The sequence below is a fragment of the Littorina saxatilis genome, linkage group LG14 (genome assembly GCF_037325665.1).
Source record: "Littorina saxatilis isolate snail1 linkage group LG14, US_GU_Lsax_2.0, whole genome shotgun sequence".
NCBI lineage: Eukaryota > Metazoa > Mollusca > Gastropoda > Littorinimorpha > Littorinidae > Littorina > Littorina saxatilis.
This window is the reverse complement of record NC_090258.1, coordinates 24,548,851-24,569,785: the sequence shown is the minus strand read 5'-3', so window position 1 is coordinate 24,569,785 and position 20,935 is coordinate 24,548,851. Positions and strand designations below refer to the sequence as shown.

At 43.0% G+C, this 20,935-nt stretch overlaps 1 protein-coding gene across 1 annotated transcript in view; it reads right to left on the bottom strand.

Moving 5' to 3' along the window:
• Positions 1–456: 456 nt before the first annotated feature.
• LOC138947409 (atrial natriuretic peptide receptor 1-like) overlaps positions 457–20,935 on the bottom strand; it is a 74,272-nt gene continuing 53,793 nt past the window's right edge. The window contains exons 12-23 of the mRNA XM_070318868.1: positions 20,411–20,602; positions 17,991–18,167; positions 15,904–16,066; positions 14,987–15,160; positions 12,412–12,622; positions 11,932–12,087; positions 10,893–11,016; positions 10,270–10,338; positions 8,345–8,519; positions 7,385–7,483; positions 6,792–6,886; positions 457–5,802 (exon numbers count right to left, since the gene is read on the bottom strand). Coding sequence (XP_070174969.1) covers positions 4,837–5,802; positions 6,792–6,886; positions 7,385–7,483; positions 8,345–8,519; positions 10,270–10,338; positions 10,893–11,016; positions 11,932–12,087; positions 12,412–12,622; positions 14,987–15,160; positions 15,904–16,066; positions 17,991–18,167; positions 20,411–20,602 — 2,601 coding nt within the window. The 3' untranslated portion in view covers positions 457–4,836. The remainder of the gene's footprint in view (positions 5,803–6,791; positions 6,887–7,384; positions 7,484–8,344; positions 8,520–10,269; positions 10,339–10,892; positions 11,017–11,931; positions 12,088–12,411; positions 12,623–14,986; positions 15,161–15,903; positions 16,067–17,990; positions 18,168–20,410; positions 20,603–20,935) is intronic.

Genomic DNA, 20,935 nt, shown 5'->3' with positions numbered 1-20,935 from the left:
TGTGACGTACTTGATGGAGAATATTTGTCCAATAAGAACAATATTGGTAATGGGTCATGTAAGCTCCCTCTCTCTCTCACACACACAACCATGCACGCACGCAAACACGCACGCGCGCGCGCGCGCACACACACACACACACACACACACACACACACACACATAGTCGCTTTCTCTCTCTCGCTTACATAAACTAGTCAGAATAGTGTTATAACATACCTAAAACATACTTAAGCTGTGTTCCAATCTGTACACTTATAAACAGTAGGTTCCAATCCATGTTTACAACACAAACCTCCCGCGTTCTTCAATTGAAGCAAGCCTCTGGCAAAAAATTACACCCCACTTCTACAGAAACTGTCCCAGAGGTGTGGAATGCTTTACATAACTGACTTCCCCCGTTGCTCATAACCAGGCAGCGATCACAAACAACACCAGAAACGAGTGAATGACATGAATGACATGAATGACTTTATTTTCACAACAGTGATTCAATCCCTAGCGAAACACAACATGTGAACTATTCCCATAGAAGGAGACTCCCATGATACACCTAAAGCCAACCAACATGAACAACGAGCGAATGGCATTAATGACCTATTTTCAGCCATAATGACTGAATCCGGAGTGACTATAATCACTTCTGCACTGACAAGTATACCCAGAGGGGTAGGTTCATTTGGCACACCTGCACAAAGAAAGAAAACAAGACCTAAATACCAACGAGGTTGGCAGAAATTCAAACCTGGCGGGGTTATGGGTGTGAACGAACACTAAAAGGACTGCACCATCGACAACAGAAATAAACAGATGAAAGGGACTAAGGTGTAGACATGTTTTCAGTTTTAATTCAAATTAAACAAATTACACTCAACACGCTTTTCTCGGAGGATACTCATTGACTGAAAATAAGATGTCAAAAATAATCACATTGTTAGTATAACCTACAAATGCGCAGAAACCCTACAAATAAGAACACACGGGATGGAAAGTAGGCTTGGCGGTGAAGAGACCTGGGACGGTATGCATACTACGGGGCCTGGTTTAAATATACAATGTTCACGGCGCCATTTTGAAGTCGTGTTGGGGCGAATTTAAACTCAAGAAGTCTTACGGACATTCGGTGAGCTGTAACTTAAACACGCTTGTCGTGATACGCGGGAAATCTATGCGAATTAGTGTAATCAATGTACAGTATATGAAGGAACAGCTATCGTAGGCAAAATCTTCTTCGTAGTTTACCCGATTCAGTTTGTCGACTGATTTTTCAGCGCTGGCAATCACTAGCAGCTGATACATGTGCGAGTTTGGCTACTCAACTCTGTAATCTAGCACATGCGTGCTAGTTTCACTGCTCTCAGGGGCGACAGAGTAAGACGGCAACGAAAACTATGACAGTGTCTGGGAAAATACACTGTCTGCAAAGACGGCTCATGATCAAACACAACGTTTACAAGCTTGAAATACTAAACGTTAAAACAATGATTGTAACGTATGCTTCATGTGTAGCTACATCATAACATAACGTTACCAACCATTTCAATCTCATATACAGAATTCACCATGACAACAGTAGATGTTTACACAACTGACTAGGTGCATTGTGACACGTGACTTGACACAATAACAGTTTACATTTACTTGAGACATATACATGGAATTTAATTCAGACCTGAGTTAGTGTGAATATTAACATAATTTCAACAAATACGACATCAAAGATACACGCTTCACACATGTATATTTAGCCTGGACGTGCACACACACACACACACACACACACACACACACACACACACACACACACGCACGCACGCACAAACACACACATACACACACACACACACACGCACACGCATGTACGCACGCACGCACACACACACACAAACACACACACATTGAAAGTAATTCTCTTGACTATCATGATGACAACATCATCACACGAACCGGGTATTGAATTCAAAGTCATCATTTCTTCTGAGTTATTACACTTATTAAATATGTAAGCATTGGCAGATAAAACACGACTACCATTAAACAAATAACATAGAAACGCTAACAACAAACAACAAATACACAATATACTGACATTTGATTATCATCTTCATGCAGCAATGTCTCGGATTTTAAATCATTCAAAAAGACAATGTGGTGCCATGTTCCTTAAACACAAGCCCCTTTTCAAGTCTACAATACTTCAGTAACTTAAATGCAACTGTGATCAAGGAACTATTCGGTCAAAGAAAACCAATACTAATATTGTCGAAGTAATAATGGTTGAAGATGCCATTTTGGTTGGTGACTATCACATTTAGGTATAATAATGTTAATTGTCGAGTACTAACGACGAGTCCTGCGTAACTGTACACATTAATAATCTATCATCAGTTCATCGTTCGCAAGGAGAATATACATCTTCAATATGTAACTCAGGCAAGAATGCACATTTGAAAATAGAAAAGAACACGTGTTTAAACTTGCGTTGGCAAGTCGTATGCGACAACTAGCTAGTGGTGACACATATCTCACAGAAAACGAGATTAAAAGTGTGACTCAAAATGGCTCGTAAAACTACGAACTTAAATATCAGAGTGAAACATGTCAATAGTGATCATCAAAATGTGTAGAAATATGCCGGGACAAGACCACAAACCAAAATAACAGTAATTCACGACCATCAACTTTCCTTACGAACCAGTATGACAGGATTCCCCACATCAATATTTATGTCATCGAGTTTTTAATACCACATGCAAATCTAATTTTGCTGTACAAGAAAACGCTCGAGCACATTTGCGCCCCACCTGACACCTCCCAATAGACGAAATTCCAAACATAACTCTGTCGGGTTTGTATGGGGTGTGAAAGAGTGACTTCCCTTGCTTTTACTCTGACAAATAACTTCACACGTGCTCCTGTCTTGGTGTGTCCGACACACCCCTCGCTAGTGATTGGCCCCTCCAGTGTGTGTCCGACACACCCCTCGCTAGTGATTGGCCCCTCCAATGTGTGTCCGACACACCCCTCGCTAGCGATTGGCCCCTCCAATGCATATGTCCAAATAAAAAGCAAGGGCGTTCACTCTTTCACAACCAATGCAAATCCGACAGAGTTACTTCCGACCACCGTATGTTCAGGTCACGTTCCAATGGCCGTGAAGACCCATAATCACTGTCACTTGACCGGTCAGCAACATTCATCAACCATGATTGTAGAGGTGTGTACTGGTACCAATTCCCATACCGGTTTTATTCGGATTTCTTGGGTCTTATCGGTATTTTGTCCCGGTATACCAACATTTTAGAATGAGAGTCTGGCTAGGTAGTTTTTCGATCAACGCATTGAAGCCATCCATAGGACCAGATTGTTTGCTTCATTCTTTTTCTTCAGAACAGTGAGACGGTTCACATGTTATGTTTTCAGCGATGCTCTCTGATGTGGCAAACTGTCCCCAGCAGTGAAATAAACCCACACGTTCAGATGTTACACTCAATACAATAATCGTGTTCGAGTGTTTCCGTTGATCCCTACAGAAATTCACGAAGAATGTCGTCCTGAACCGGTACGATGAACGCGAACCGGTATTTTGTCTTGAAACCGGTTTTACCGGGTTTTCTGTATGCCGCCGCAGCTCTTCCACGATTGTTATAAGTAATACATCGGAAACTAAAAATCACAGTTCGCATCATCGGAATTCAAAACACTTGTTGCTATCCTGGTGCGCTCAGTGAATCCATTCTGTCTGTACACTTTTAGCCACCAGAATGATTTAGATATGAACACGATTTAAACTTTATAGTCCAGATCCATTTACGATCCACCAAGGTCTAAGATGTCTATCGGACACTAGTGTTGCTGGGAGAAAATCCTGCCTAGAAACCAGTTCACCCTATAATAAGATTAACCAAACTCATCGTCATCTATCGGGCACTGCTGTTGCTGAGAGTAGCAGTCATGCTGCCAATAAATGGGTTTAGCAAACAGAAGCAATTTTCTAGCATATTGAATCTTGGTTTTTGCTTTGTGGAATATTTTCTCAGCAAATTGAAGTTTTTTGTTTTGCTTTGTGGAGTATTTTCTCGGCAAATTGACGCTTTTTTCTTCCTTTGTGGAGTATTTTCGCAGCAAATTGAAGCTTTTTTGATGCTTTGTGGAGTATTTTCTCGGCAAATTGAAGCTTTTTGTTTGCTTTGTGGAGTATTTTCTCGGCAAATTGACGCTTTTTTCTTCCTTTGTGGAGTATTTTCTAGTTATTGAAGCTTTTTTCTTGCTTTGTGGAGTATGTTCTCAGCAAATTGAAGCTTTTTGTTTGCTTTGTGTAGCATTTTTTCAGTAGATTTAAGCTTTTTTTTGTTGCTTTGTGGGGTATTTTCTCAGCAAATTGACGTTTTGTTCTTGCTTTGTGGAGTATTTTCTCAGCAAATTGACGCTTTTTTCTTGCTTTGTGGGGTATTTTCTCAGCAAATTGACGCTTTATTCTGACTTTGTGGTGTATTATATCAGCAAATTGACGTTTTTTTCTTGCTTTGTGGAGTATTTTCTCAGCAAATTGACGCTTTTTTCTTGCTTTGTGGGGTATTTTCTCAGCAAATTGACGCTTTATTCTGACTTTGTGGTGTATTATATCAGCATATTGAAGCTTTTTTTTTTGCTTTGTGGAATATTTTTTCAGCAAATTGAAGCTTTCTTCTGGCTTTGTGGGGTATTTTCTCAGCAAATTGAAGCTTTCTTCTGGCTTTGTGGGGTATTTTCTCAGCAAATTGAAGCTTTCTTCTGGCTTTGTGGGGTATTTTCTCAGCAAATTGAAGCTTTCTTCTGGCTTTGTGGGGTATTTTCTCAGCAAATTGAAGCTTTCTTCTTGCTTTGTGGAGTATTTTCTTGATTTCCAGGTTCGCTGTACTTGTTCAAAGACGTCCATTGATGATTGTGAAACGCCTTTTGCTTATCACGTTGAGGCGAACAGCGTGGTTTATTTGGAGACGTAACTCTTTCATCTTTTGGTGAGCTTTGCTCCTTTTCTGGCGTGCTTTGGTTCTTTCCGGGCGGTTCGTGTTTCCAAGTGTCCTCCTTTTCTGTCACTCTTTGTCCCTTTCCCGATGTGCTCTCAATGCCCTTTGAATGCAAATATTCGCACTGCGTCGCGGTTGTCTTGTCTGCTGGGTTCTGTTCATCCTTTCTTGATTCCCCAGCACACTTTGCTGAGGTTTCTGCCAGTACCTGAAGCTGGATACCGGTACTGTGGGCAATACATGGCACATAACTGCCTCTCCTTGCCATACCAACTTCATTCCCCATAGCTCCTGGTTCTGCTTGTTGAAAACTGCCAATTCGCCCCACTGTAGCCGACTGAAGCACGTCCTGACTGGCACTCCTACTCACATGACGAAGATTCTCTGATGCCGTATTATTCTGTGAACCACCGTCTGTGCTATCGAACGACGTGGATTGAAACACTACCGGCCTTTCTCCGACATTGTCTTGAAGATCTGCCGCAGATTCTTGAGATGCTAGAGGACACACGATGGTCTCTTCTCCCTCTTCCACCACCAGTTGACATGAGGATTTGCTCCCTCTAGACACTTGCTGGAGACTGTCTGTGGATTCTTGAGAAGATCGTTGGAATATGCCGGGAGCGTCTTCGTAGGACTGGTGGAGGCTGCCCAGGGATTCCACTGACATGTGGGGACGCATACCGATGAAGTTCACCGAGTCCTGCCTGCGAATGACTGGCTGGATGGGTGGCAGCGCCTTGTTGAAACCGTTTTTGCCTGTCAGCCAGTAGGTCGGCATCCTACCCTTGCCCTGAAATGGATAAACGACACAGCAATTCAAAAACATTCTGACAGAATAGTATAATATCATACGAATGTAGGCGAGTTTGTGCAGATTATTTAACCTGGAATATTGACACCTGTCTTACAGAGCCAACCCGAAACGTTCTCATTGAAAAGAAAAATAATGCTATCCCAGTAAAAACATGCCACTCCCTACAGTATGTGTAAGTCAGACTGAACCTCTTACTTTGCTAGCTATGCTTATGTGAGCGAAAATGTATGCAACCGAGAAGAGGCGTTTAATGTTAAATGTAGCCCAGTCAGACAACGATAGACCCAAGTTTTGTTTGCTTGCTTAACGCCCAGCCGACCACAAAGGGCCATATCAGGGCGGTGCTGCTTTGACATATAACGTGCGCCAAACACAAGACAGAAGTCGCAGCACAGGCTTCGTGTCTCACCCAGTCACATTATTCTGACACCGGACCAACCAGTCCTAGCACTAACCCCATAATGCCAGACGCCAGGCGGAGCAGCCACTAGATTGCCAATTTTAAAGTCTTTGGTATGACCCGGCCGGGGTTCGAACCCACGACCTCCCGATTACGGGGCGGACGCCTTACCACTAGGCCAACCGTGCCGGTCTAAAGACCCAAGTACTCATCGAATCTTACGGTCAGTGCCCAAAAGGCGGCTCTGGTTTGGTTTTGGATCGACAGAAGACAGCTGCTTCAGAACGTTTCGTTAGAAAACTATCTTGGTTGGCGTGGTTTCGAATCCCACTTCTGTCAGAATGTATGTAAGGCCACCCTTTCATATAGTCCACTACGCAATATGCAGGATTTCAGTAGAACTTTCATTACTCCAAATTATGGCATCATTACAAGAGTCTCAGGAATAATACTAAGATGGCGACTAACGGACTGATCACGTGACTTTTTTCGCGCTTTTTGAAAAATTTCTAATTATTAGTTATATTTAGCATATGACATCATTTCTCAACAGCCTCTTACTGACCTTAACGTCAACCTGGTCAGCCCTGCGTGTCATGTGGAATGTTCCAGCCTTGTCCAGCAGCTGCTTGGTCTTCTCACTGATGTGGATCTGAAGGGCTGCAAGTAACAAACAACGGATGACATAAGCACGACATCAGCGGAACAACCTAGTCCCAAGCCAGAAACATCATGCAGCCACACATTGTTGACAGGCAAATGTTCCCTCCAGCAAAATATAGTACACAGCGCTAGCGTGTTTTTCTTGCTGCCAAATGTATATTAAAAAACGTATACTAAAACAAAGCGTATCACCAAAACCCTTTTTCATTTTGTCTTCATAGTGTGTATAGTTCAGAATGATAAGTGCCCCTTTCTCTTCATCGTCGTTGTCGTCGACTTCGTCATCATCGTCAGCGTCATCGTCATCATCATCTTCATCATCATCACCATCATCATCACAACCATCACCATCATCATCATCATCACCATCATCATCACAACCCTCACCATCATCATCACAACCCTCACCATCATCATCATCATCATCATCATCATCATCATCATCATCATCATCACAACCATCACCATCACCATCATCATCATCATCATCATTACCTTTTCCATGTGACTCCATCCTACTGGCGGTGTTGACGGTGTCACCGAACACACAGTAGCGGGGCATCTTGGACCCCACCACTCCCGCCATCACGGGGCCTGCACAATACAACACCATACAGAGCAATATTAATGACAAACGACACCGATCAAACAAACCAGATGCCAACAATGGCTTTTCCGTGAGGGCGTAACACTTAATAAATTCTCTAAACAAACCTAGAGGTCTTTTCTTGACCCTCTCTTCCAAAGTACAGCCTCTGAGGTCAAAAGCGAAACAAAGTTTGAGAAGGCACGCGGTGTAAAAACACCACCATGCACCATTGCACTTTTGTCCTAACGGAGTCAGGCCTAAGGGTCCCTCCCCATTGGCTGTGTATACCGCTGCACACTTTGAGGCGGTAGTCGGTAGCTGTGCATGCTACTCAAAAGACCCAGGGCCATGTCAGCAATAGCCTCGACGTGTTTGCCTCCAGGAAACAAGCAAACGTGCAAAAAAACATACAAACAAACTCACCGTTGTTAATACCGCTGCGGACTTTGAGGCGGTAGTCTGGTTTGTTTGGAACCTCAAAACAATATGCAAGATACTCAACAGGCCCAGCGCCATGTCGTCATGACTTTAACATAGCGTGTGTACCTTTAGGTAAATCCTTCTATTCCTCCACCACTCAGGTCAGGCAAAAATACATTTGGGGCGTAAAGCCTGACTCCGTTAGGAAGATAGAACCGTAGTGGCACTCAACCGTTGTGTAAGTTGCGCAACCCGTCGGGGTCAGACGTCCAGCCGCGAGACAATGACCACAGGCTGTAAAACTAGGCAAGTTAACCATGTGTGTAGTAAGCTTATTTTGACAGCAAGCCTCTATACTCACCCGCGCTGCAATGCAAGATGTGGTTTGCAATTACTTTAACGTTAACCGCAAGTGATTTAAAGTCCGTATTTACTGTAATACTCACCGCTGTGAATACCGCTGCGGACTTTAAGGCGGTAGTCGGGTTTGTGGGGCACCTCGAAGCTGTGCATGATACTGAGCAGGTCCAGGGCCATGTCAGCGATCGCCTCAGCGTGCTCATCTCCGTTACGTTCCGGTAGACCGCTCGCCACCATGTAGGCATCCCCTATTGTTTCCACCTGACAGAAACAAAACAAACGTGGTTATAGCTGTGTTTGAATTGGCTTTCCCTCCCCCCCCTCCCCGAACCTGTTGCTCTGAAAAGTATTTAATATAATTTGTATAAGAATGGCCGTATAAAACAAGAGGCAAAACACTTTAACTTCGCAGGTTGAACCGTTCCTAATCTATACGTGTTGTGAAAGGAAACAAATGACGAAATGTTACTTCCAGACGCAAGAGAATGGACCTATAACGATATTCTTTCATTAATGACTGTGCTTGTCGAGCAGTTCTTTGAGGACAAGGGTTTCCGTCTGTGCGATACGTGTGTGTTAATGTCAGTGCAAATACACTTGAACAACTTCTAAAGCAGTATGCAGCAGTCGGTGTGCTAAAAAGTACTTCTAAATAGTAGCATTATCAGAATTACCCCGTCGCGATATAACCTTGAACGGTTGAAAACGACGTTAAACACCAAATAAAGAAAGAAAGTAAAGAAAGAATCAGAATTACCTGCATGGGAGTGTGTGTAAAATTCCACGGCTGCTGCCAGTACTCGCACGACCACGCAAGCATTCATTACACCCCCGGTATTGGGGTGTGTATAGGATTCGCTTGATGTGTTTGTTTGTTTGTTTGTTTGTTTGTGTTCGCATATAGATCTCAAGAATGAACGGACCGATCGTCACCAAACTTGGTGAACAGGTTCTATACATTCCTGAGACGGTCCTTACAAAAATTGGGACCAGTCAAGCACACGGTTAGAGAGTTATTGGTGGATTAAGATTCTACAAGGACTTATAGAGGCACATATTAATGGTCAAAGGGAAATAACCTTCTCAGTTGGTGGCAGTGAGAATGGTTATTTCCCTTTGACCAACGGGGGTGTTTTTCCTACCTCGGAGGAATTTCTTGTTATTCAGTGTAACCCCCTCTTTTGAGACCCTGTTTTCTCAGATTTTTTGTTTATAACCACTGTACATTCACCCCCATTTTAGGACTCCCTCCTTTTGAAGACCTCCTGGGGCAGGGATGTAGCTCAGTCGGTAGCGCGCTGGATTTGTATCCAGTTGGCCGCTGTCAGCGTGAGTTCGTCCCCACGTTCGGCGAGAGATTTATTTCTCAGAGTCAACTTTGTGTGCAGACTCTCCTCGGTGTCTGAACACCCCCGTGTGTACACGCAAGCACAAGACCAAGTGCGCACGAAAAAGATCCTGTAATCCATGTCAGAGTTCGGTGGGTTATAGAAACACGAAAATACCCAGCATGCTTCCTCCGAGACCGGCGTATGGCTGCCTAAATGGCGGGGTAAAAAACGGTCATACACGTAAAATTCCACTCGTGCAAAAAAACACGAGTGTACGTGGGAGTTTCAGCCCACGAACGCAGAAGAAGAAGAAAAAGACCTCATTTGTGACCCTCCACCACGAAATGAGTCGCATGTCACCTCGAGCGGTTCTGTGCTAGGCTTAATATAAGTCCGGGGAGTGTCTTGTAACAGTGTGAGGGTCACCTTAGTCACAGGCTTATAACTCAAACAGTTTTTGCTCTTTTCTAAAACGGTTTTTGCCACTGGATAGAGCATAAAAAACTCTTTAGGAAAATGTAAAAGTATGAAAATCATGCAAAGGTGACATGCGACTCATTCTGTGGTGGAGGGTCACATTTTTCAGATTTCTGGAGGTCTTAAAAAGGAGTTCCACTGTATCCTTAATGTAGTTTATGTTTTGTGTGGAATAGTTATCGTGCGGAAGTCACGCCACGTACCTTGTAAACATTGTAGCTTTCTATGACGTTGTCAAAGCACAGGTAGAGATGATTCACGATGTCCATCACCTGAAAGATCAGTTGCAAGAATGGAATAAACCTGATTTACAATTATGAAAAGAGAGACAGACTAACAGAGAAAAAGTGCAAAACATAGGACATTGAGACAACGTGAAACAAGATCGCAGACCTATATTTATAGATAATCACACTGACACTTCAAAATCAGTCCACAACTATGGAGAGAAAGAGAGAGAGAGAGAGAGAAAGAAAGAGAGAGAGAGAGAGAGAGAGAGAGAGCGAAAGAGAGCGAAAGAGTGAGAGAGAGAGAGAGAGAGAGAGAGAGAGAGAGTTGGATAGAAGGAGAGAGAGAGAGAGAGAGAGAGAGAGAGAGAGAGAGAGAGAGAGAGAGAGAGAGAGAGAGAGAGAGAGAGAGAGAGAGAGCTTTCTACACGGGAGCGGAGTCAGCGAGACAGACAGACGAGCGTATTAATGATCTTGGGATCATGTCGAGCAACTCGCCTACCATATGAAAAATCGAGCAGCATCGGCAATTTAGCACACAAAAAAACGAAGGATAAAAAGAACAGAAAAAAAGAAAATCGACAAAAAACAAGTCTTACTTCCATGGGACTGCAGGTAGCCGAAAGCTGGGTGAAGCCCACGATGTCACTGAAGAATATGGTGACACACTCGTAGAATTCTGCTTTCGGTGATTTCCCTTGTATCAGCTGCTTGGCAACCGTGCTGAAAAGTATTGACAGAAATGCTTGACATTAAAAAGAGAACCGCTATCTTTACTTTATCGAGCTTTGAAAACCGGTACGACTGTGCAAAGTGTGCAGCAATGGAGCCCATTCCAAATTCTCAATCACGCGGGAAAAGATAAACATGAGCACACACGTTAAAGCATATAGACACGGACACTAACCGCCCCCACGCACGCACATAATAATTATAAACACTAACGCACTTATCGACCAGCCAACACGCCAGCCAGCCAGCCAGCCAGTCAATCAGTCAGTCAGTCAGTCAGTCAGACACTCCTAAGACTCAAACAGGCATCATCTAGTAGAGGAGGTTCTGAGTCTTGCTTTTCTCGTTCTACATAGCATTACTCACTTATACAGCCATACAGCCAGACAACCAGCCAGTCAGCCAGACAACCAGCCAGTCAGCCATGCAGCCAGACAGTAATAACACTCACACAGGCATCATCTGGTGGAGGAGGTTCGACGTCTTTTTCTTGGTCTACAAAGCATTACTCACGTATAGCCAGCCAGCCAGCCAAGCCAACCTGTTAGACAGCCAGCCAGTCAGCCAGCCAGTCAGACAGCAAATGATACACTCACACAGGCATAATCTGGACAAAGCAGGTTCTACGTCTTGTTTTTCGCATTCTACATAGCAATTCACACTAATACAGTCATACAGCCAGCCAGCCAGTCAGCCAGTCAGCCAGCTAGTCAGCCAGTCAGCCAGCCCTCCAATCAGGCATACAGCAAGGCTACCAGCCAGGCATACATCTTGCCGGCCAGCCAGGCAGTGTAGACACTCACATAGGCATAATCTGGTAGATGAGGTACTGAATCTTGTTCTCGAACATAGCATTACACACTAGCCAGCCAGCCAGCCAGCCAGCCAGCCAGTGCAAACACTCACACAGGCATCATCTGGTAGAGCAGGTTCTGCGTCTTGTTCTTCTCGTTCTCCAGTAGTTCTGTCCTCAGCTGGACCTGTCTGTTTAGCTCGTCCTCGTTCTTCGTCATCATGTGGATCAGGTTCTCGTACAGGTTGCTGCTCAGGAGATTGTGTTCCCTGCAGCAGAAGGGTAGATTCAAGGCCAAGACAAAAATCCAATGTTTCCGATTACCCGACCAACAATTGTTTTGTCCACAATTTCCATCCAAGAAAAAGCCGAATCCGCCTGTGTAAATAAACAACAACAGCAACAACAACAACAACAACAACAACAACAACAACAACAACAACAACAACAACAACAACAACAACAAGAGAGAGTGAGCGGCAGAGACAGAGATAGAGATAGAGGGAGACAGAGCAACAGAGACGCAGCGACAGACAGACAGAGCGACGGACAGACAGTCTGGGATGAGTTAAAAAACCAGGACATCTTCTCACTTGGCATATTCCCGCAGTCTCTTTGCCACTTCGCCGCTGGTGAGCCTCATCTCGGCGAAGGTCTGCCAGCACAGGCCGATGAGGTCTATCACTTTAACCACGTACTGGTCGTTGTTGGTACAGTGGGACTTGCGTGTCTGGATCTCCTGCAGCAAGTGTTCCAACGAGTTCTCGTCTGGTCGGCAGCTGTCCTGAAGCTTCTTCTCTGCCCCTGTTGGCGGGTCGGAGGACGTAGAATTACATTGCACAAGTACTTTTGTTTTAATACAGTGGAACTCCCATTTTTGGAACCCTGCAATTTGATACTTCCCACTTTTTAATACTGTGATTTTTTTTTTAAACATTTTCCGTTCACAAGCTCTGTAAGTGTACCTCCATTTTAAGACTCCCTCCTTTTTACATTTTGTCAAGTTTTGACTAAATGTTTTAACGTAAAAACCTTTGATGACGTCATATCCGGCTTTTTGTAAAAGTTAAGGCGGCACTGTCACACCCTCATTTTTCAATTAAATTGATTGAAAATTTGGCCAAGCAATCTTCGACGAAGGCCGGGGTTTGGTATTGCATTTTAGCTTGGTGGCTTAAAAACTAATGAGTGAGTTTGGTCATTAAAAATCGGAAACTTGTAATTAAAATTATTTTTTTATTAAACGATCAAAAAACAATTTCATCTTATTTTTCGTCATTTTCTGATTCCAAAAACATATACATACATATGTTATATTTGGATTAAAACCAAGCTCTGAAAATTAAAAATATAAAAATTATGATCAAAATTAAATTTCCGAAATCGATTTAAAAACTATTTCATCTTATTTCTTGTCGGTTCCTGATTCCAAAAACATATAGATATGATATGTTTGGATTAAAAACACGCTCAGAAAGTTAAAACGAAGAGAGGTACAGTAAAGCGTGCTATGAAGCACAGTGCAACCGCTACCGCGCCAAACAGGCTCGTCACTTTCACTGCCTTTTGCACTAGCGGCGGACTACGTTCAGTTTCATTCTGTGAGTTCCACAGCTTGACTAAATGTAGTAATTTCGCCTTATGCGACTTGTTAAGACCTTATACTCTCACATTATTGGTGGTCTTAAAATGTAGGTTCAGCTACATAGATTTACTTTCAAAGCTAAGTGGTTTGCCTGTTTGGTAAAGACTATGTTTGCATGTTTCAGATAATAACATCACTTGAGCGCGTTTCTGAAAAGCAATTGGTGATTACACAGCTGCAGGATCTTTTTATAAAGAACTTATCGAGGCAAATCGTTTTTACATTTAGTCAAGTTTTGACTAAATGTTTTAACATAGAGGGGGAATCGAGACGAGGGTCGTGGTGTATGTGTATGTGTGTGTGTGTGTGTGTGTGTGTGTGTGTGTGTGTGTGTGTGTGTGTGTGTGTGTGTGTGTGTGTGTGTCTGTGCGTGTGTGTGTGTAGAGCGATTCAGACTAAACTACTGGACCGATCTTTATGAAATTTTACATGAGAGTTCCTCAGTATGAAATCCCTAGCAGTTTTTTTCATTTTTTCGATAAATGTCTTTTATGACGTCATATCCGGCTTTTTGTAAAAGTTGAGGCGGCACTGTCACACCTTCATTTTTCAATCAAATTGATTAAAATTTTGGCCAAGCAATCTTCGACGAAGGCTGGACTTCGGTATTGCATTTCAGCATGGAGGCTTAAAAATTAATTAATGACTTTGGTCATTAAAAATCTGAAAATTGTAATTAAAATTATTTTTGTATAAAACGATCCAAAATTACTTTTATTTTATTCTTCATCATGTTCTGATTCCAAAAACATATAAATATGTTATATTCGGATTAAAAACAAGCTCTGAAAATGAAAAATAGAAAAAAATATGATTAAAATTAAATTTCCGAAATCGTTTCAAAAACAATTTCATCTTATTCCTTGTCGGTTCCTGATTCCAAAAACATATAGATATGATATGTTTGGATTAAAAACACGCTCAGAAAGTTAAAACGAAGAGAGGTACAGTAAAGCGTGCTATGCAGCACAGCGCAACCGCTACCGCGCTGAACAGGCTCGTCACTTTCACTGCCTTTTGCACTAGCGGCGGACTACGGTCATTGTGAAAAAATGCAGTGCGTTCAGTTTCATTCTGTGAGTTCCACAGCTTGACTAAATGTAGTAATTTCGCCTTACGCGACTTGTTTAATTTTTTTTTAAATTTCAGTGAACTGCCATAGTGAATTCCCGGAGAAGTGTAAAACAACAGGCTCGCCCATAATTAATAGGACTGACGATAGACAGTAAAGGGTGACAGTTAAGTAGAACCAGAGACGAATATAGATAGATACCTACATAAATCAGTGAGGCAAAGAGTCAGAGGCAACATTTCTTATGCGCACAAACGTGAAAAAGCACTCCCGAAACACATAGACAATATAGAAACAAATGCACACTGTGTCATCCAACATTATGTATCTCTAGGTAAACTTGTTCTGCGTCACACACACACACAGATACACACACACACACACACACACACACACACACACACACACTCACACACACAGAAAACAAACTGACAGAACTTATTCTACTTACTCTCTGGATCAGAGTCAAAGAGGGAAGGAAAGGGTTTTTCTCTGTTGATAATCTCATGCAGTATGACGCCGAAGGACCACATATCAGCCCGTTGCCATAGCAACGTCTTATCCGTCGTTCTCTCCTGGCGGTATATCTGTCCCGTCAACACTTCCGGTGCTGACCACAACTGACCTGGAACAAAATATCCAGTTGAACAGACAAAATCCAGAAATAGTAAATATGTTTCTGATTTAAACAATTGTTATCACGTTCTTGGGTATTTTGAATACAAAACAGCATACAGATATGATAAAAAAAATATTGTTTTAAAAACAACAATCAACCAACAACCCACATACAGATATGAATATTACTCAGAACAGACAGCCACTTACAGATATGAATATTACTCAGAACAGACAGCCACTTACAGATATGAATATTACTCAGAACAGACAGCCACTTACAGATATGAATATTACTCAGAACAGACAGCCACTTACAGATATGAATATTACTCAGAACAGACAGCCACTTACAGATATGAATATTACTCAGAACAGACAGCCACTTACAGATATGAATATTACTCAGAACAGACAGCCACTTACAGATATGAATATTACTCAGAACAGACAGCCACTTACAGATATGAATATTACTCAGAACAGACAGCCACTTACAGATATGAATATTACTCAGAACAGACAGCCACTTACAGATATGAATATCACTCAGAACAGACAGCCACTTACATATATGAATATTACTCAGAACAGACAGCCACTTACAGATATGAATATTACTCAGAACAGACAGCCACTTACAGATATGAATATTACTCAGAACAGACAGCCACTTACAGATATGAATATTACTCAGAACAGACAGCCACATACAGATATGAATATTACTCAGAACAGACAGCCACTTACGTGTCCTGAAGTACTCCCAGGTGGGGCTGATGATCTCCCCCTCCCTAAAGGTGTCCATGTGGAAATCCCCGATCTTACAGGTGAAGGTGTTGTCCACGAAGACGTTGCGAGACTTGAGGCGTCCGTGGTATCCCACCTCGCTCGTGTGGATGTAGTGAAGTCCCTGCAACAGATGGACAACACATATGTTGATTAATAATGAGGGCTAAAATACAGTGTTAACGTCTTTTGGCCTTTTCTTGAGATGTACCGAACTAAAAGTAACAGATGAACAAAACATCGGTTGACTACTGATTGATAAAATACAATGTTAACGTCGTTTGGGCTTTTCTTGAAGGTGATGCTCAAATGTTCCGTACCTCCAACGTGAACATTTGCTGTACGTGTTTCTACCCCACAAAATTCATGTTGTACGTTTTACCTTTTTTTGGTAAGCTGTTAACGTTATGGTAAGCGATTTTTAGAATCAAGAGGTATAATACCAGCAGTTTTATTTCTAAAACACATACAAAGGGGTATTAGACAATGTTCGGAAATAACTACGGGTTTGTGAAAGAGTGAAAACTCTTGCTTTAATTGAGGCACACTTTCCATGACATTATGGGCCAGTCACAAGCGAGGGGTGTGTCTCAAACACGTGGACAAGGAGCACGCGTAGAAAGCTTGCCTCACAAAAAGCAAGATTATTCACTCGTTCACAACCAATTCAAACCCGATAGAAATAAGATAAGATAAGATAAGATATGAACACTTTAAATGTCCATTTTCATTTTACACAAACATGGACATTGTTCTTTTGGCACCACATGACATGTGGTTGAGGTTCTGGAAAAAGAGGAGTTCACAACCCTCAGTGCTTTAAAATATGCAGGAGAAAAGGACCTGGAAAGCCTCAAGTTAAAAAGAGGCCACATAGTGGAATTAAAAGCGGCAGTGGCAGGCCTGCAAAAGAAGTACGGGGGAGGGCCGTTGCGTGCTGCCGACCAAGTGGCACCGCTCCAGGGCCTTCTCTCCTGCATATTTTAAAGCACTGAGGGTGGTAAACTCCTCTTTTTCAGGAACCTCAACCACAGGTTCTTTCTTTCTTTGGTGTTTAACGTCGTTTTCAACCACGAAGGTTATATCGCGACGGGAAAAGGGGGGGGGGGGGGGGAGATGGGATAGAGTCACTTGTTAATTGTTTCTTGTTCACAAAAGCACTAATCAAAAAATTGCTCCAGGGGCTAACCACAGGTTGGGGCAGATTGTTTGCCCATGAAGTAAAATTGAACTCCATTTTTGCAGAACTGAAAAATCGCCGAACTTGCTTGCTGGCCGCTGCGCTGCTACTAATGACTTCGGTCCTCGCTCTCTCTCTCGGACTCCCTTATCTGTTACCATTGTTTCATTCCAGATGCTGTCCTTCACTCATCACCTCCCCCCTGCCCTCCAACCCTCTTCCATTCCCCGCATTCGTTTCCACGGGACTCTGCTATCACTTCCTCCTGCATTACCTCAACACCTCCTCTCGCCCCCCTTTTTTTTGCTGCATATCTGTCTCGTTTAAATAGAGTTTATGGTCGCTGACCGCTCCCTCTAAACTCACACTTAAATGTCCATTTTCATTTTACACAAACATGGAAATTTTTCTGTTGGCACCACATCGCATTTCTAATTACACAATTACAAACACACGATAAGTTAGTTCCTGAGTTCGTCTTTTGGTTGAACTAACCTTGGAAATGTCTGTAGAAAAAGACGCCACAAAACGCTTTGTTTTTGTTTGTTTGTTTGCTTAACGCCCAGCCGACCACGAAGGGCCATATCAGGGCGGTGCTGCTTTGACATATAACGTGCGCCACACACAAGACAGAAGTCGCAGCACAGGCTTCATGTCTCACCCAGTCACATTATTCTGACACCGGACCAACCAGTCCTTGCACTAACCCCATAATGCCAGACGCCAGGCGGAGCAGCCACTAGATTGCCAATTTTAAAGTCCTAGGTATGACCCGGCCGGGGTTCGAACCCACGACCTCCCGATCATGGGGCGGACGCCTTACCACTAGGCCAACCGTGCCGGTCGCCACAAAACGGTTATAACTAACCTTGGAAATGTCTGTTGAGAAGGACGCCACAAAACGACAGTCGAAGTTAAGGTCACTCTTGTGCAGGACGTCAAAGAGCGACCCCTTGCGGCAGTACGAGTTGACCAGACACAGGCGCTCCTTCTCCGTGCACGCCCCAATGAACGGGTTGATGTTACGATGGTCCAGCTGACGTATCTGAAATGCAAATTGCAATAAGCGTATGTCTATGACGGCTTGCCAGCGTCAAAACCTGCAGTACGGGGTTCCCAAGTCAAGTCAAGTCAAGTCAATATTTATTTAAAAAAAACCTAGGGTTATATGAATTCTAAAACAAACCAAATTAAAAAACAAAGGAATACTGTACTCACCAATACAAGAACGGGACAAGACGATACGAATTTTCGCTTATGGAAGCTTCATCAGGAAAAACAAGAACACAAAAGACAACAAAAAGCAGACGCAACACGGAACGAACAAGGTTTGAAAGAAAATGGAGGGGAAACACGCAAAAAAGGGAAGGAAATCTAGGAACCAAAATTGCAATAAACACGACAAAAAAGACAAAAGACAAAAAGATATGTAATAATGAGACACAACACTTCCAATACCACGTGAAGACTTCAATTATCACGGGTTCTGCTTAATTCACAGCGATTTGTTAACCAACAGTATTAATTTCTAATTTTCATTTTTTTTCTTCGGCTTACTAGCCCAAAAATCATTATTAAACATGATCACTTGATAATTAAACATGAATACTTGATACAATTAATATTTTTCAGTTCGTGCTCAATTCATGACAGATTACTTGAGCCAAAACTGAAAATTAAACATTATCTTGTGAAGAAAATGTAGTAATTGTCACTGAGAATTGTAGTTTTTTCTTGACAATTCTAATTTTCACGTACAAATTTAAATGATGTGGTTTTGGCGCTGGTTAGCGATCATACATGTCACAGAAAGCGCGTACACACGAGCAGGTCACATGACAGCCTCATGAACAGCACTGACCTTAACTTGCGTTTAAGGGAGCTGCCCTGTTTTTCTTCACGATTATAATGAAATGAACAAATACACGAGTGTACATGGGAGTTTCAGCCAATGAACGCAGGAGAAGAAGAAGAAGACAAAGAAGAAGAAGAAGAAGAAGAAGAAGAAGAAGAAGAAGAAGAAGAAGAAGAAGAAGAAGAAGAAGAAGAAGAAGAAGAAGAAGAAGAAGAAGAAAAAGAAGAACAAGAAGAACAAGAACAAGAACAAGAACAAGAACAAGAACAAGAAGAAAAAGAAGAAGACTTCGGACTCAGTTAAAAACAGCATTGTAGTTGCCACGAATCGCTCAGTCACAAAAATTGAAAAACATCAACACACTGAAATGCACCAAGAACAAAAGAACACATGCACATGGCAAGACCGAGCACAGGAAGGAAGCGAGCACGGACACCACACACGCCGAATGGCATCACGCACAAACGATCTCAATAACACGCCAAGACCAAACACAGGAAGGAAGCGAGCACGTACACCACACACGCCGATTGGCATCAAGCACAAAATATCTCATGCACACGGAAAGACCGAGCACAGGAAGGAAGCGAGCACGTACACCACACACGCCGAATGGCATCAAGCACAAACGATCTCAATAACACGGCAAGACCAAACACAGGAAGGAAGCGAGCACGTACACCACACACGCCGATTGGCATCAAGCACAAACGATCTCAATAACACGGCAAGACCAAACACAGGAAGGAAGCGAGCACGAACACCACAATCGCAAAATGGCATCAAGCACAAACGATCTCAATAACACGGCAAGACCAAACACAGGAAGGAAGCGAGCACGGACACCACACACGCCGAATGGCATCAAGCACAAACGATCTCAATAACACGGCAAGACCGAGCACAGGAAGGAAGCGAGCACGTACACCACACACGCCGAATGGCATCAAGCACAAACGATCTCAATAACACGGCAAGACCAAACACAGGAAGGAAGCGAGCACGTACACCACACACGCCGAATGGCATCAAGCACAAACGATCTCAATAACACGGCAAGACCAAACACAGGAAGGAAGCGAGCACGTACACCACAATCGCTAAATGGCATCACGCACAACAGAACACATGCACACGGCAAGACCGAGCACAGGAAGGAAGCGAGCACGGACACCACACACGCCGAATGGCATCACGCACAAACGATCTCAATAACACGCCAAGACCAAACACAGGAAGGAAGCGAGCACGTACACCACACACGCCGATTGGCATCAAGCACAAAATATCTCATGCACACGGAAAGACCGAGCACAGGAAGGAAGCGAGCACGTACACCACAATCGCTAAATGGCATCACGCACAACAGAACACATGCACACGGCAAGACCGAGCACAGGAAGGAAACGAGCACGTACACCACATACGCTGACCTGGTTGAGCTCCCGACACAGTTTAGCGGTCTCGGGCACCCCGACCCCCAGTGTCTTGGCCACCTGTTTGACGATGACCACCTGACCGTTGTAGTAGTACAGACCCTCCGTCCGCTGCACCGTGGATTTGAGCGAGTCCGTTGACTCAATGGACACGGTGGACCCAAAGTGACCATCGTCCCCTCGCAGATTCTGATAGACAAGAAAAACGATGTCGTTGTGATAATTAAGTAAACATTAATTTAGTGCGATATTCTAAATACAGTAACCATACGTGTTTTATGTGCCTCTTTTTAATGTTCTTGTTTTTGTCATTCTATTTCGGTGCGTATTTCATAATCGTTGACAGCCAGATTAGACGTGTCAAAGGCAATTTTACGTTTTAATGTATTTATTTTAATAGACAATTAAGTGTTGTTATTGCTGTTATTGTTGTTATTGTGAAACAAGGGGTGCTAGAGCTCTAAATATATGGACGACAAAAGAATAAAACTACGGTCACACGATAGCGATTCAATCGTAGGA